Below are 17602 nucleotides of genomic sequence, written 5' to 3' on the forward strand. Positions count from 1 at the left end.
AATAAAAATTATTTATTTATTTATTTATAGCCCGCCCATCTGATAAGAGTTTCCCCAGCCACTCTGGGCGGCTCCCAATCAAGTGTTTAAAACAGTACAGCATTAAATATTAAAAACTTCCCTGAACAGGGCTGCCTTCAGATGTCTTTTAAAGACAGGATAGCTGCTTATTTCCTTCACATCTGAAGGGAGGGTGTTCCACAAGGTGGGTGCCACTACTGAGAAGGCCCTCTGCCTGGTTCCCTGTAACCTCACTTCTCGCAATGAGGGAACTGCCAGAAGGCCTTCGGTGCTGGATCTCAGTGTCCGGGCCGAACGATGGGGGTGGCATAAGAAACCTGTCTTGCGTAGATCTGCATTATATGCATTCTGTAGACCTGTGATTAGCTATGCATCCATATGACACAATAAACACTCTGGGGAAAGCCTCCAGGTTAAAGGTTTTGCGGTTGTTTTGAACCTTGCCAAACCAAAATATTCTAAGTGCCGTTAAAATAATTCACTGTGGAAGAAGCCCTTGGCGTCCAACAACATATCTTCGGGTGACCCAGTTTTAACCTCTTTATGCCTGCAATCACAATGGTCACTTATCCCTAAGGAAAAAAGCCAATGGGCTCAATTATGTATCAGCCTTGCCCCTGCAGCTAGTTCAGATTGCCACACCTACAGATGGGCATCTTATGGCTCCATCATACACTTCCTAGATCCCACATCCTCTTTGCAGGGTACAAAGAGCACATTTGTACATTTTTAAAGGGCTGCAACTCCTCTGGAGACCACCAAGTATTAGGTGAGTAAAGAATGTACAAAATAAACAAGCCATAATAAAATACTGAATGGCCAGGGTGATCTGAGGATCATGCCCCCAGCCCTCATTTGGGAAACGGCCAGGCTTTCGAAGATGAAATAGGGCAACGTACTGTGGCGTCATCTGAGCCAGAGGCAAAGGCATCTCCACTTGGGTAGTACCTATGCAGAGAACAGAAAGTGTGTTGCGTTAGAAATATAGGAATTAAATATATTTCCCCAACTTTTATTTGTTTTCTATATGCTGCATACAGGAACGTTACAGGTATCCAGTAGCAGGTAAGTAAAACAAGGAACACATAGAGGTAAATGAAGCAGCAGTGGTAATTCAACATCTAAAAGCAGAAAAGAATAACACCAAAATTTGTCCACCTGGATAGGTTGGGGTTGCAGTGGAATTGCCACAGTTAAAATGATCAAGACTTGAGAATTAGAACACTGAATTATCACTTTCTGCGGTTCTCTTACAGGGAAAAGTGGATCATGGCCCCAAAACTTATGAAATGCAGCTCTGACAGATTTCACTGCTCACCTGGCACATGCAATTGTAGAGGGTCTCAAAGCAGGTGGCAGGTCAGTTCAGGCACCTGTAACACCCACCCACCCCAATGCCAACAGCTTTCATTTCTGCATAATGAATGAAGTTTCAAACTGTTGCTTCTAATTTTGGTAAAGAGAAACAGCCCGTGTTGACAGCAAGCTCTGGCTCTTCATATAAGCAAAACCAGAATTTCTGAACCACAACCCACAGTCTTTTCAAGCAAAGAAAAATGTAACACCTCATTTTCTCCCCCAAAGAATGCATACATTAATTAGTAATTTAGTATTGATAACATGTCTATGCAATACCTCTCCAGGTTGTTTTTTTAAATAGCAATTGTTAGTATTTATCTATTTACATTATCTGTTGCAAAATTATTTCACTTGGATGATACAGTGCAAGTTCAATCAAAATGATTGCAAATCACTGCATTAATTGTAATCTAGCCTGTAAATGAAAAAGAGAGGCAATAGAAAATAAAAAGAGAGGAAATAGATAAATGCACTGTACCTTACTTTTACAAAAAGCTATAAAAAGGGAAATTGCTAATATCAATATAGGGTTTTCTTTACAGAAAATCCTCTGCTCATATGAGAGTGGATCTGGTAAGCCACAATAATTTTATAAGTGATTAGTACTGCTATAAACCATAATCATGACAAGCTTGCTATTAAAATATCGTCAATGTCATGATGCAATGTGATGATGCACTAATACTGTATTTCCTGCCTCAACCCCTGGAGAGCGACTGCCTGTCTGGTGCTGACTCTGTGTAAGGCAGCTTCCCATGTTCCACTTTACATTAATTCCTGCTGCATAAATATAAAGGGACACGGGTGGCACTGTGGGTTAAACCACAGAGCCTAGGACTTGCCGATCAGAAGGTCGGCGGTTCGAATCCCCACGACAGGGTGAGCTCCTGTTGCTCGGTCCCTGCTCCTGCCAACCTAGCAGTTCAAAAGCACATCAAAGTGCAAGTAGATAAATAGGTACCACTCCGGTGGGAAGGTAAATGGTGTTTCTGTGCGATGCACTGGTTTGCCAGAAGCGGCTTAGTCATGCTGGCCACATGATCCGGAAGCTCCCTTGGCCAATAAAGTGAGATGAGCGCCACAACCCCAGAGTCGGTCACGACTGGACCTAATGGTCAGGGGTCCCTTTACCTTTACCTTTTTACATAAATAAAACAACTCTGTGTGGCTTGTAAGAAAACATTTTGAGGAGACAGCTGGACTGGAAAACAAGTACATTTAAAGCAAAGCCTATGACTTCAAAAGCACAGAGGTGCAAACCAGGGAATGCTGAGAAAGAGTTTTAATCTGCCATGTAATTAATTAATTGCCAAAGCCTGCAAAATGCAACAATCCTTTACTCAAAAGCCAGTTCTCTTCGAATTTTCTCTTGGTCGTGCAGGATTGTGACAAAGGGATAGGAATGGCTCTGCCCACAAGGTCACTGTAGTGGGGGCCTTCTGCCCACCAGGCTACCCCTGCTATTGGTAAGCAAAGGTTTGTTCCACAGGGCCAGTGCTGCTCCTTCATTGGCTAGAGACGCTGGTAGCTTTGATAGGTGGAGAGGAAAGCTGACCCTCCCACTTTCCCACTTGTACATTATCCTCGCAGGTATTTTGCTAGTCAGCACTAATGAACCATTTCTCGATGCAATCACATGAATGTGTGGTAACAGGACCTACTGACCTGACGCTATTGATATCCGATTCGTGGGTTTCAAATGACTGAATGCACTGGCCAGTCCTCATGTCCCAAACCATGGCTTTTTTATCGCACCCCTAAAAAACAAAAGTCAATAAAGATTCAGTTATATCCTCAGGAAGAATCAACGCAGATCAAGTGGCTTATGGAACCAATGGTGGTTTTTATGATGCTGTTTACTGTTTAATCATCAGGTTTATTTTGAAGGTCTGTTGCGATTTATAGTTTTATTTGCAAGTTGTCTTCAGTCTCAATTTCATCACAGAAAGGTGAAAAATGAAATACCCCCCTCATATACCGAGCCTAAGGCAAACTGCGGAAATATCAATGGTTCTCTGCACAGGGATTTAGTTTTTTAAAAAATGACTGAACTCACAGGTGGAGAATACTTTTATTTTCATGTATCTTTATTATTTGTAAAAGGATACTTTGTACAAGTCAATACTTTATTGTCCCTTGGAAGCCGCACTGTATCTTTATCCTTTTGTCCTTTGTCCCTTTATGATTTGCATTTTTTATTCTTTGTTTTCTCTCATTTTGTTATGCTTGCTTTTTTAAAAAAACAACACCACCAAATCAATAAATATATTTTTAAACAGTGGGGATGGTTCTGTGAAGAGTTTTCCTACTTCTGCAATTTTTGCCACTAGAATATGAAGATCAATATGGTGCTGGCTTCCTTCCACATTCCAAGGGCATTCCAGAAAGTGCTGAGCTGCTTTCAGACCTGTTTTACGCCAAATATCAAATTATTTCAACAAGAAGAACTGCTGTGCGATACCCCTCGCCAAGAAGGGTGAGATTAACCGCAGGCCTTTTTCACCACCCCAGATGATCTCTGCTATTTTTCTAAATCACTGGTGGAAAACCCGTCCCACGGGCCTCAGAGTTTGACTTGACAACAATTAGCAAGCCTTCCACAGAAATGGAGCATACTCAGAACACATTGGGCAGTTCTTGAAGTTTTATTCCCTCCTCTGCTTGCCCCACTGAGAACTGTTTGTACTTCTGCAAACCTCAGGGTTCATTCAAGCCTGATGATATTTCCATGTTGTGCCTGGGCGGTACTGTTTTGAGTACATAAGTATACACACCTGCCGTTGATCTTTGGCAAGTGAAGAAACACTGGAGGTTTCCTCTGCGAGAATCAGGCAGAGGGTAATTTTCTACTGGAGGAAGCTGGGACGAGAAGATGCCACCATCACTGCCTCTGCCCCCACCCAACCCACTAACCTCAGTTTTTTACTTGAGTGCCATTAATATGCTGGCATGTTTCCTTTTCAGTTACTACAAAGGAGGTGCAGAGATGGACTGGATATGTGCTAACCAAAGGCTTAATCCAGACAAACCAATCCGGGGAGGACATATAGCTTGCTCTGAATTTGTGCATTTGCCCAGCTTCATCTGGGGCTTGAGTTGTGCCATCCTGAAGAAGGTGGATCTAGTCAAAAGTTATATGGACCCTCTTCAGCTGCAGATTAGTCTACTGCAATGCATTCTGTGTGGGGCTGCTATTGGAGAACGTTCTGAAACTGAAGTTGGTGCAAAATGCAGCAGACATAACGCTTTGGGCCATCTTCTTTTTGGATCATATTATGCCAAGCCTGTCCCATCTGCACTCGCTTCCCATTTGTTTTGGGGCCCAATTCAAGAAGAATTGGGTCTTGAAGAGTCTTCAATGGCTTGGGACTAGGATGTCTGAAGAACCGCCCATCAACCGCACCCATCCTTGGAAGCCCTGCTGGGCTGCCAAGGGAGCTGCAGCTGGGGGGTCACATGACACACCCCAGTGGTTGAAATCTGGGGTTTGACTGGCTTCTTCCATTGACGGGTTTTTGGTGGGCAGTCAAAAGGTTCTCCATTTCACCAGTCTTTTCCTGGGTTTTTGCAATATGTTGACGTTGCTGACAGTGTCAGTTTTGAGGTTCTAATTCTGTGTGTTGTTACGAGTGGTTTTACTGTTCTTAAATTTGTATTGTATCAGGATTGTGTTTTCCTTGTGTGCCTTTATGGGGGCTGAAAAGTGGTAGATAAAAGTTTCTATAAAAGAAATAATATTTGATTGCGAAAAGCAGCAGGCACAGCTCCTAGGATTAACAGGCAACACAGCCCTGCTTTCAGTAAGCCATGAGAAGGACTATATTCTCATTCTGCATTACTGCAGCTGGGCATACAACAGCAATGCCTGCTTTAATCGGGAGAAAGGGCACTTAGCAAAATATTACAAAATACTCTCTTCCACTTGGAGAGATTTTCATTTGCTTCGTGTCTCCCCCTGCAATTCCTTCCCTCCATCCTGCATAAAGATTAATCTGCTTTTACCCCTGACACAAACGTGTTCCCTGTCTCTGAAGGAGCAAGGTCCAGGCACAAGACATCCGCTCCGTGGCCGTGAAAACTCTGGAGAAGCTGCCCGCTTTCAACGTCCCAGAGAGCACAGGTGCCATCTCCACTAGCAGTCAAGATCTTTAGGAGAGAAGGGGGAAACAAAAGAAAACAACTGTTCAAAATCAAATCAAATCAAATATCTTTAATACGGTCAGTGACCAGGAAGCAATTTATAAAATATGACATTAAGAGTAGTATTTTGCTACAAGTAGCAGTAAAAATATGGCCAATTCTCAGAATTGGTGCTTATATTTATAACCAGGTTTCGAGTTTTAAGTTTTTAAAATTCAGTTCAGGAGTCGCTACTGTTTATTATCGTTCTTTCGATGTTTACAGTTTGAACTCCTTTGTAGACATCATTGCTGGTCTTATTCTTGTTGCAATGTAACAGTACTTTGCCACGGACCTGTTAATTTTGGGCTCTTTGTCAGCTAAGAGGTGTCTGATATAGGTGTCGTCTGTAACGACAACTGTTATTATTAAAAAGAAAGAAAGACACGATTTGTCAAAGATTTGTCTCCACTGATTCATGTTAAAGTTGGATTCTTTGTTTCACATTTTCACGGGTGTTATCTGAGTCATTTTCCTTTCTATTCTCATCCATTTGACTCACAGTTTCACGCTAAAGCAGCAGCTTGTGTTAAAAGTCTGGTCTTCAGCTGGTGGGGTGGGAGCCACCAGCAGGGGGTGCCATGACTAAGGTGGTTGGCATCATTGATACCACAACAATTTTCCTCTTTTCATTTTTAAAAAGGTAAAGGTAAAGGACCCCTGACAGTTAAGTCCAGTTGCGAATAACTCTGGGGTTGCAGCGCTCATCTCGCTTTACTAGCCGAGGGAGCCAATGTTTGTCCGCAGACAGTTTTTCCAGGTCATGTGGGCAGCATGACTAAGCCGCTTCTGGCGAAACCAGAGCAGTGCACAGAAATGCCATTTACCTTCCCACCGGAGCAGTACCTATTTATCTACTTGCACTTGGACATGCTTTCGAACTGCTAGGTTGGCAGGAGCAGGGACCAAGCAACCAGAACTCATTCTGTCTCAGGGATTCGAACCGCCAACCTTCCAATCAGCAAGCCCTAGGATCAGTGGTTTAGACCACAGCGCCACCTGCGTCCCTTAGTTTTTTAAACTACCTTAGTTAAAAAGGTACCTTAGTTTAAAAGGTAGTTGTTGTTTTTAATGATCTTTGTTTCATTTCTTTTTTTAATAGCATGGAAAAATTATACGAAGCCACAGCTTTGAAAAACACTGGATTGGTTGCCCAGCCATTCCTTTAGGAAACAGGCCTAGGCTCACCTCCTAACAACTGATAGATGGTAACTTCAAACCTAACTTAGATTGAACTTTCTCTTGTTAGTGGAGCTTGCCATGCTACCAAGGGGGTTGGGGGAATTGTCACCTGATATCAGGCCCTTGACAAGTGGGCATGGTGTTGGGGAACCCAGATCAATTCCTCCAACTCTGCTTCACAGAAAGCAAACCTACTCCAAATAATTTACAATCTAAGAACATGGGAGATACGGAGAAAAGTGGTACGAGAAGGAAAGAATATGGGATTGCTCTAATTTCACACATGGGAAACGTCTCTGTGATTCTGGAACGCCTGGTATTCTTTCAAGGCAAAATAGGAATTTCTGGTATTCACACTTTTAATAATAAAATATTTTGTGGCTTTAAAAGGCGAGGCTGAGGTTATCGGCTGAATATTTACTCTCTTTTGTTTTCAAAACGTTTGCTTCCAAATAACTCATTACTATGGAAATGTCTAGTATGGCACTCAGATAAAAATATTTATTTGGCTGACTACTATCTCCCCCTTTTAACCAGCAAAGGGTGGGGGGAGAGAAATGATGAGGGCTACAGATTTAGTGAACATCTATTTTGCCTTTCAGTTTTATAATCCCTGCATTGTCAGCAGCTCAGCAAAACTCAAGATCGTTAGACTGGGTCCATAATTGCCCCCTTGTGGTTGCATTTTAAAACCGTTTCTCTCATAAAAAAAGGGCCTGATGTCATGTCTCTGCTCTGCCTTGTAAACAGGCAGCCCTAAAACACTGGCATGGTTTTGGGGCCGAAATGAAAATACTTTCCCTCTGCCTGGGGAATCAACATACAGTGGTACCTTGGGTTAAGAACTTAACTCGTTCTGGAGGTCCATTTTTAACCTGAAACTGTTCTTAACCTGAAGTACCACTTTAGCTAATGGGGCCTCCTGCTGCCACTGCGCCGCCGCCATGCAATTTCTGTTCTCATCCTGAAGCAAAGCTCTTAACCCGAGGTACTATTTCTGGGTTAGCGGAATCTGTAACCTGACGCATCTGTAACCCGAGGTACCACTGTATTGGCAGGGTACTGAAAGAGACACTGCGTAGCAAACAAGTCAGTCAGGAATACCTGGGAAAGATGGTTTGATTCCTCTTGATTTCAGTTGCAATAAAGGCTCCGTTCTATAAGCCACAGCACAGGCAATAAATCATGTTCCATAGCAGACCCTAAACCAGTGTCTCCTAAACTCCCCCCTCCATAGACCCTTTGAAAATTGCCAAGGGTCTTGGCAGACAATGATCTTCTGCCAGTTGTACAAATCGTAATACACACTGCTAGATACTACATGTTTTTTAATTGCATTTTGATAGCAGCTTTCCTTTCTTATCTATTCTATTTTATTTTGATTTCCATCGAGTTTAATGCAACACAGTGCAATACATAAGAAACTGAAGCGTTTACATAAGAAACTGCCACCGTTATGTATACTGGCAGTTATTAATTGGTTGCCACCCTGTGAGGGTACAGGGTACAGATTTATTAAATAAAGTAAATAAATCTCTTTTCCATTTTATAACGGGTGTCTGCCTAAATATGGATTCCCACCCCCCACCCGCGAGCAATGTATAAGAATATGTGAGGTGCTATTTTAGTGTTTTTCGCTGCAAAATCAAGAACAGGCTTATGTCTTTCTCTTCAACAGCTGTTTAAGCTCCAGCTGCTGCTATTCTGGGATGCAAGAAGCTCAGGGTAAGCTATGATTTCCCATTCTGAGGCTTCCAGTAATAAACCTGAGATGATGAGGAGTGTCTGTTGCCACAGAAACTGGAGTCAAAGATCCAGCTGTGGTGCTTAAATTGTAGCCTTAAAAGGCAGGTGTCTGGTGTAATCACAGCAAACACAGAGCCCAAATTAGACGGAGATGTAGACTTGGGGTGCTGTCTTCCCTGCTTATACCTGTGTGACACTAAAACCTGCAACTTTTGGGAATTATAGGGACAGAACTCCCCAAACTGTATAGAAATTTATTCATGTATACAGATTTATTTATTCCTACTACAGCAGGAATGTTACTTGCCCAAAAATGGAAAGAAGAAGTCTCAGCAAAAGAAGAATGGATACAAAAACTTATGGAATATGCAGAAATTGCCAAACTTACCGGAAAAGCAAGAAATCCAGATAAAAAACTTTTTATGAAAGAATGGAAATGGTTTACGGAATATTTACAAATAAACCGTAAACAGATAAAAGAATTGGCAGGATTAATGTAATAAACTGCAGTTTTATAAGAATATATATTTAAAGCAGATGAATAAATGAGCAAATTAAGTTAATTTGGATATACAGAAAATATTTAAAAGTAAATGTAAGGAACCGCAGAAAGAGGGGGAAGTCAAGTTTTGAGATGTTAAAATGATTATAAAATTATTGAAATGTAAAAAATTGAAAATCATAAATTAAATAAAATACAGTGGTACCTCGGGTTACATACGCTTCAGGTTACATACACTTCAGGTTACAGACTCTGTTAACCCAGAAATAGTGCTTCAGGTTAAGAACTTTGCTTCAGGATGAGAACAGAAATCATGCTCCGGTGGCACGGCAGCAGCGGGAGGCCCCATTAGCTAAAGTGGTGCTTCAGGTTAAGAACAGTTTCAGGTTAAGAACGGACCTCCGGAACGAATTAAGTACTTAACCCGAGGTACCACTGTAAAGCCTGCAACTTGAAATTTTTACGGCAATGCGAAACCTAAGGGCATACACAAAGGGGCAGGAAAAGTTGTAGTGGAAAACTAGCAAAAACAAAACAAAACACAGAGCTGCGATTAAATCTTCCAAATGGGAAAGTGTGCCTTGCAATTTGCGAGAGGGGAGCCGGGGTACAAGGAAGTGGACCCCCCCCATCAGGAAGAGTGAAATTGGTTCAGAAGGGCAACACTGACTCACATAAGTGGCCTCTATGTTTCACTGTCTCTCTCAGAATGTCCCCAGAATGGCCATTGCTCTAATGGGAGCTTTGAATTAATGCAGTGGTTTTCAACCAGGGTGCCATGGCACCCTGGGGTGCCTTGAACGATGGTCAGGGGTGCCGCGAGCAACTCTGGCCTCTGTTCCTCTTTCCTTCCTTCCCTCCTCTGATGCCCTCTTGCGTTTCTGCCTCCCAAAGGCTTGCACAGCTGTTTATTGCAGCAGCCCCGGGCTATAAGCGCCGCAGGTGAATGAATGGTGCCTCTGGAAAGCACCCCTCTTTGGGGCAAGGAGTGGCAGCTCAGAGACCAAGGATGGCAGCCTGAAGGACTCTCAAGGAGAGGGGAGAGGAGAGGAGGCTGAGGGAACACTCCACCAGGGAGGGCGTTCGAAAAAGGGTGAGGGGCTGCCAGCTCGGCAAGCAAGGGGTGACATCACTGGGCTCCTGAGCCTGACAGGGATGCCGCAGAAAGAATGTACAGTGGTGCCTCGCAAGACGAAAAGAATCCGTTCTGTGATTCTCTTCGTCTAGCGGTTTTTTCGTCTTGCGAAGCAAGCCCATTTACGGATTAGAGGATTAGCGCTATTAGCGGCTTTTAGCAGCTTATCTGCTGATCGGATCAGCTGATAAGCGGCTTAGCAGCTTAGAAAAAGGGGGGAGGGAAAAAAACCCGCAGGAACTCGCAAGACATTGTTGTCTTGCGAAGCAAGCCCATAGGAAATTCGTTTTGCGAAGCACCTCCAAAACGGAAAACTCTTTTATCTAGCAAGTTTTCCGTCTTGCGAGGCATTCGTTTTGCGGGGCACCACTGTAGTTGTTCAAGGGAGCCGTGAACCCAAAAAGGTTGAAAACCTCTGGATTACAGTGGTACCTCGGGTTACGAAATTAATTCGTTCTGGAGGCCCGTTCTTAACCCGAGGTACCTGAAACTGTTCTTAACCTGAGATACCACTTTAGTTAATGGGGCCTCCCGCTGCTGCGACGCAATTTCTGTTCTCATCCTGAAGCAAAGTTCTTAACCCGAGGTACTATTTCTGGGTTAGCGGAGTCTGTAACCTAAAGCGTCTGTAACCTGAAGCATCTGTAACCCGAGGTACCACTGTATTTTTATTTTATTTTTTAAAATCCTTGAGAAGATTCTGCCACCACAAGCTCTACATTTCTGTAGCAATGATGATGAAGCTCCTTTTTTCTTTTTAGAAATCTATTTTTTCCTGTTTTAAAATCGGTGTTTTCTCTTTGAGATTAGTTAGTTTTTTTTGGGGGGGGGGAGAGAATAGCAAGCAGCTTCCTAGGATGTTATCAACCATTTAGGACAGTAGGCTTCAACCTTCCCAAAGCCAGGACCAGCCTTCAACCCACACATACATTTGAGAATCTCTTTTTTAGCCATGGATTGCTAAAGGCAGCATGGGAGGGCAGTGGTCTTGGTTAGGAAGGAAAGGATTAAATCCCCACTTCTTGCACTGTGGTTCCAGTCCACATTCCCTATTTTGGATACCTCCCAAGCTTCTAGGGGTTCCCAAACTGTGGTCCATGGACCTCCAGCAGTCGGCAGATTTCATTCAGGTGATCCCAGATCCGGTCCAAGACATCTTGGCACCTGAGGCAGACCCCAAAATAGCACCCCCTCCCTATCAGGGAAGAAAGGGTGAGGGGAGATATACATTAGGAACAAACATGGGAGGTGGAGAAAGACTGCCATTGGGATCTGCTGCCCGCATGGATACTGCCACCTGAGGCAGTCACCTTGCCTCATAGATGGGCCGGCCCTGAGGTGATCTGTGTTTTATTATGTCTCATAAAGTTAATAGGATGACAGAATCAATAAATTTAATCTTGGTAATATTGCTTTTAATGACAGCAATGAGGCCCAGAAAGAACAAATGCCTCTTACTTTCATGTTATTATTTTAATGCGTTATTAACCTTGCAGAGAGAAACAGGAGCGAAGTTTAACACAAGAGGCACATCCGTCGCATTAAGTATTAACTTTGGTTTTCAATTGCATTTTTACTTATATGTTTATTTCTTATATCGTATTTTATTGTACTACAATCTGATTTTTGTGCAAATTCAAATTGTAATACATTATATCAACGAAAGAAGCAATCAAAATACAATTAAAAAGCGCATCGCACCCAGCACAGCGCATTACAATTCATACAACAGACAGAAAAACAATTAAGTAGTCTACCAGCAATTTTCAAGTGGTATGTGCGGCAGGGGGAGTTTGGGAACCACTGCTCTATCTTGTGATCTTTAGACACTTGCTTAAAACTTCCTTATTCATGAAGCCTTTCCCTGTAGTGTGATTATTCCCCCCCAAGCTTCCCCCAACCCCAGCTCCCAGAACAGGAAGCTCTCCGCAAGCCCGAGCTTCCCCCTCCCCCAGCCCCCAGAACGGGACCCACAGCCATGCCGAAGCTGCGTACAGCTTTGGCATCGCTCTGGGAGCTTGCGGGGCTGGGGGCGGAGAGCCCAGCCCCCAGAACAGGCTGCCGCCCCAAGCCTCACGCGCCCAGCGGGACCTACCGCTGGGCGCGGGAGGCTTGCGGACACCTTCCCGAAGCACGGGGCGTCCTCCGGAGGGCACCCCGTGCTCCGGGCTGCAGGCTGCTGCCCGCAAGCCTTGCGAACCCGCGGGAACTCCAACAGGCTCGCAAGGCTTGTGGATAGCTTCCTGAAGCCTGGAGAGCGAGAGGGGTCGGTGTGCACCGATGCCTCTCACTCTCCAGGATTCAGCGAAAGCCTGCATTCGCCCCATAGGACGCACACACATTTCCCCTTCATTTTTGGAGGGGGGAAAGTGTGTCCTATAGGGCGAAAAATACGGTATTCTAACTCTGCAGGTTCAGATCCTGGTTCTGTCAACTAACCAGTTCCTTTATTTGGAAATCACATGGCGAGGCGGGAAAGGAAGTCAATACATTGTGTTTACAAGAGTGAAGGCAGGGAGGATGCAACACAGCTCCCCGGGAGCAAAATAAAACCTTGCACCATCTCTCATGCACAGGTAAAGGTAAAGGAACCCCTGACCATTAGGTCCAGTCGTGGCCGACTCTGGGGTTGTGGCGCTCATCTCGCTTTACTGGCCGAGGGAGCTGGTGTACAGCTTCTGGGTCATGTGGCCAGCATGACTAAGCCGCTTCTGGCGAACCAGAGCAGCGCACGGAAACGCCATTTACCTTCCCGCCGGAGTGGTACCTATTTATCTACTTGCACTTTGACATGCTTTCGAACTGCTAGGTTGGCAGGAGCAGGGACCGAGCAACGGGAGCTCACTCCATCGCCGGGGATTCGAACCTGCGACCTTCTGATCGGCAAGCCCTAGGCTCTGTGGTTTAACCCACAGCGCCACCCGCATCCCACAAGCACAGGTATGGCACTATAAATCTGTACTCAGCTGTCTACAATCAGCATTTGCAAAGCTAAGCAGGGTCCAGTATGGTTTCCAATTGGATGAGGGACTGCATGTTGAGATTCCTGCATTGCACGGGGTTAGACTAGATGACCCTTGGGGTCCCTTCTAACTCGACAACTATGATTCTAACACTGGAGTGTACTTGCCTGCATATCCGAATTTGTGAAGCTGCAAGCCGACAGGTAATTGGTGTGCATGGCAACTGATTTCTTCTTGGCCGCCATATTCTCATTTTTTTCAAATGCCAGTGGATACACAGAGCACTTGTTGTCCAACCCCCTAGAGTTTAAAAAAAAGAAATGGTAAGAGAAAAAGATATCACTTAAGCATGGGTTGCACAAGCACTAACCGTTGCCAAGTTTTGCATTTGGCTGTCCAGTTTCCATTTTGCTGTGTGTTTGCCTGGGGAACTCAGACCCACAGGGAAAGGCCCTGTTCCCATTCACTGGCTACTGCCTAAGGAGGCAGTGGAGCTGGAAAAAAGGAATAATGAGAACATGTGGCCTAAAGCAAGGCTTGAGGAGGTGGAAGTCTGAAGTGAAGAAAAATCCACTCCCTACAAGATGGCTAGGAGCATTTTTTACCCTATTTGTCCGATACACTATCTGGAAGGTCACAAATTCCCCACCCTTGCCTTAGGGGGTGACTTCATCCCCCTCCCCACAGACATATATCTTCAGGTGATACCTCTAACTGAAGTGAGCCTGCAAGAAACAGAGCTCTCGCTCTGCAGCGGCACCTGTCCCTGTGGGGTCCCTTCCTACCTAGACAAATCTGCCAGTTCCACTCCTTTAGGAGAACTTAAGGAGTCAGTAAAACCATGATCTCCCCAGACTTACTGTGATCTGTGGATTTCTCTCACTACCAAAATGCTACTTTCAAACTCTTGCTTCTTCTTTTTTTGTAATTTCTAAAACATTTTCTAACTGTAGTAGATAGGTAGCCGTGTTGGTCTGCCATAGTCAAAATAAAAAATTCCTTCCAGTAGCACCTTAAAGACCAACTAAGTTAGTTCTTGGTATGAGCTTTCGTGTGCATGCACACGAAAGCTCATACCAAGAACTAACTTAGTTGGTCTTTAAGGTGCTACTGGAAGGAATTTTTTATTTTGACTATGGCAGACCAACACGGCTACCTATCTACTACTGGAACCATGGAAGGCACCACATTGAGCCGCATGAAATGGAAGTCCATCAACCTCACCAAGAAACTTGCACAGGTACAGACTGATATCTTCTTTCTTACTAAATGCAAGAACCTGGACATTATACCCAAGGGTCTTAGAATTAAGAACCCTCTACAATCCACATATCCCACTGAATATGCAAGAAAACTATGCAACACTTTCTCTAAGAAGCTGCTCAAACATCTGATCAGCGTTCTCTACTCTAAACAGAAGCTAATAAAGGAGGAACTCCTTGTATTAGACAACTCTATCGTATCTGAAGAAGTGTGCATGCACACGAAAGCTCATACCAAGAACTAACTTAGTTGGTCTTTAAGGTGCTACTGGAAGGAATTTTTTATTTTCTAACTGTGGCTTTCTAGTGAGATTGATTTTATATTTTTTTTTAATCAAAAGCTGCTTTTTTGGACACACATGAGAAAGGTTTGGTTGTGTGTGTTTTTGTCACACATTTGGGCACCTCTGAAGATATCGTAAACAAATTTTTCATCGTGTTTCCCAAGATCAAGGAGCAGATTTTCATCTATCTTTGGATATGACCGGAAGCCATTTTGAATCGAGATGCTGGACTGAACCAGTGATTTTTTTGGCCTCCTAGAATTTCCTAGGAGTGCTGGGTACAAACCACTAACAAGCACATAAAAGTCGGTCAATTATATTGTGAAGATCTCTCTGCACTTCCGTAGCAGGTTTGCTTTTTCCTGGTCTGAGGCAGGAATTCAGTTATTTTATTTACCTTTTAAGGCAATCTATTATTTATTTATGAAAACAATTCTCTCCTGCCTTATCTTCCAAAGAATCTCAAAGCAGCTAACAACACACACACACTAAACACAATAAAACAAATCCAGCAGTCATCAAAATATACACAACCTAAGTCAGCATCAAAGTTATTGAGTTGGCCAAAAGCTTTATTAAAAAAGCCCATGCTGTCATCAGGTACTTTAAGGAATACTGGAGGGAAGGAAGCAGCCCCCTTGGCTCAGTGCAACAATAAAAAATGGCTTTAATCGAGAGGCTCCCACTTACCCACAAGCAATGGCACACCCTGAAGGGGCGTAAGCGCATGCCATCACCCAGGTGCAAGGCATCGTCACCGCATGTTCCTGAAACACAAATCATCTCTTGCATCTTAAGGGTCAATTTGCAAATCCTTTCCATATCACTAAATGATAGTAAAGTAGGATTCTCTTATACAGTCTTACCTCAGGATAAATATGCTTCAGGGTATTTTTGGGTTGCGTTCCGCGGTGACCCGGAAGTAACGGAGCACATTACTTCCGGGTTTCATCGCTCGCACATGCGCAGACGGTCAAAATGACGTCACGCGCATGCGCGCAAGCGGCGAAACGCGACCCACGAATGTGCAGGCACGTCTTATGTTCTATTCAGGATGCGAACGGGGCTCCAGAACGGATCACGTTCACATCCTGAGGTACCACTGTACTGAATTTAAAAGATGGGAAGTGACTACAAGTGCGTGATGTTTGTAACACGAGAGAAACTTATCAACAACATGCCTTGTTCCATCATACCTTTGGACCCTCTCGAACTCCAAAGAGATTGTGATGTACTCACATTATAAAAATAATGGCTTTGATCTACCCATTGTTATTGACAGGCAAAGTTGCAAAGTTGCTGAGCTTTTTCTAGGGTAGGCAAAGCTTTATTTTTTGGTGGGGGTCACTAAGCATCTTGTGATCTTTGGGGATCTACCAGTAGATCACTATCTACCTGTTGGACATGCCTGCTCTAGCAGAATGGGAATGTTTGTCCCACACTTGGCTCAGCTTCACATTGAAATGAACCAACTTATTTTTTAAAAAAATACCCCCAAACTGGCTGGTTACCACCAAGGCCAACCAGAATTTGCAGGTCTTCAACATGGAATGGAAGACAAAGGGACAAAGACCCTTCTGTTGCCCTCCCACATTCATCGAACGCATCCATTCGTTAGGCCTTGAGGGAAATCAGAAACGCGAGGAACTTACCTTATTGGTAGTGAAACCATCCCAAACAATCACCTTCCCATCCTATGAAAAGCAAAGAGGGATTATAAATTTCTCCAACAAGGAGGTATATTCTGAAGTCTTACTGCAGTTCTCTCTGTTCGTGTTCCTGCCTAAAATCGAAAGGTTTGTGCAGGAGGGATGAAATGGTAACAATCCCTTCAAATGCAACGTCAGGTCTTCTGGGCCTAAAGTATGGGTAGCCCACCTTTTTGCCCTCCATATTTTGTGGGACAGCAGTGCAGATGGTGACAGCAGTCACGAAATTAAAAGACGCCTGCTCCTTGGGAGAAAGGCGATGGCAAACCTAGACAACATCTTAAAAAGCAGAGACATCACCTTGCCAACAAAGGTCTGTATAGTAAAAGCCATGGTTTTCCCAGTAGTGATGTATGGAAGTGAGAGCTGGACCATAAAGAAGGCTGATCGCCGAAGAATTGATGCTTTTGAATTATGGTGCTGGAGGAGACTCTTGAGAGTCCCATGGACTGCAAGAAGATCAAACCTCTCCATTCTGAAGGAAATCAGCCCTGAGCGCTCACTGGAAGGACAGATCGTGAAGCTGAGGCTCCAATACTTTGGCCACCTCATGAGAAGAGAAGACTCCCTGGAAAAGACCCTGATGTTGGGAAAGATGGAGGGCACAAGGAGAAGGGGACGACAGAGAATGAGATGGTTGGATGGTGTTCTTGAAGCTACTAGCATGAGTTTGATCAAACTGCGGGAGGCAGTGGAGGACAGAAGTGCCTGGCGTGCTCTGGTCCATGGGGTCACGAAGAGTCGGACACGACTAAACGACTAAACAACAACATTTTGTGGGACTTCCAACTCCCATCAGCCCCAGCCAGCAAGGTCGATGGTCAGATGAATCCAAAACAACTGGAGGACACAGCACTGGTTACCCTCAGTCTATTCTAAACCAAGCCCTTGGCTGGCTACCACCAAGGCCCTATGCTAAACTGGACTCACAACTGAAGTCAGCCTGGGAAGATGGCACTAGACTTCACCCTGGAAATGCTATCAATCACACATCTCTCCACCACTTCCGTTGGGTAGTGTCCTTTTCATGAAAACCTTTGCCCTGAGAAAAAACTTCTCCCTTTCAATTATTTTTAGCAGAGGAAACAGATGCAAAAGTGTTAACCAATTCAGGAAGAGAGTAGGAAACTTTGTCCCCGCTCTGAATTCTGTCTTCACGATACCTTCATGTACCCTGTGTGATGCTGCGACACCATGACACCACATTCAAAATACAAGCCCAACAGTTCCGGGAACAAACAGGAAGATGCGGCCAGTGTT

The 17602-nt window shown here is 44.2% G+C and overlaps 1 protein-coding gene and 1 long non-coding RNA gene across 7 annotated transcripts in view; one reads left to right on the forward strand and one right to left on the reverse strand.

Annotated features, from left to right (window-relative positions):
- The window catches only part of LOC310693666, a 321657-nt gene that overhangs the window by 11785 nt on the left and 292270 nt on the right, over positions 1-17602 (forward strand). The window contains exon 3 of one of the 4 annotated variants that reach the window (XR_014519295.1): positions 12730-12948. The exons of the other annotated variants lie outside the window; for them this stretch is intronic. This is a non-coding gene — a long non-coding RNA (uncharacterized lncRNA). Of the gene's footprint in view, positions 1-12729; positions 12949-17602 lie in introns of those variants that run through there. 4 annotated transcript variants of the gene reach the window in all.
- The window catches only part of GNB5 (G protein subunit beta 5), a 38557-nt gene that overhangs the window by 10896 nt on the left and 10059 nt on the right, over positions 1-17602 (reverse strand). For all 3 annotated transcript variants that reach the window (XR_014519265.1, XM_083475970.1, XM_083475969.1), the window contains 6 exons: positions 16286-16327; positions 15324-15400; positions 13255-13387; positions 5383-5526; positions 3046-3137; positions 921-969 (listed from right to left, as the gene is read on the reverse strand). Coding sequence is in view for 2 of the 3 variants with exons in the window: in XM_083475970.1 (XP_083332096.1) it covers positions 921-969; positions 3046-3137; positions 5383-5526; positions 13255-13387; positions 15324-15400; positions 16286-16327 (537 nt within the window). In the remaining variant the exon portion in view is untranslated. The remainder of the gene's footprint in view (positions 1-920; positions 970-3045; positions 3138-5382; positions 5527-13254; positions 13388-15323; positions 15401-16285; positions 16328-17602) is intronic.

Source organism: Podarcis liolepis (assembly GCF_965112155.1).
Source record: "Podarcis liolepis genome assembly, chromosome: 14".
Classification (NCBI taxonomy): Eukaryota; Metazoa; Chordata; class Lepidosauria; order Squamata; family Lacertidae; genus Podarcis; species Podarcis liolepis.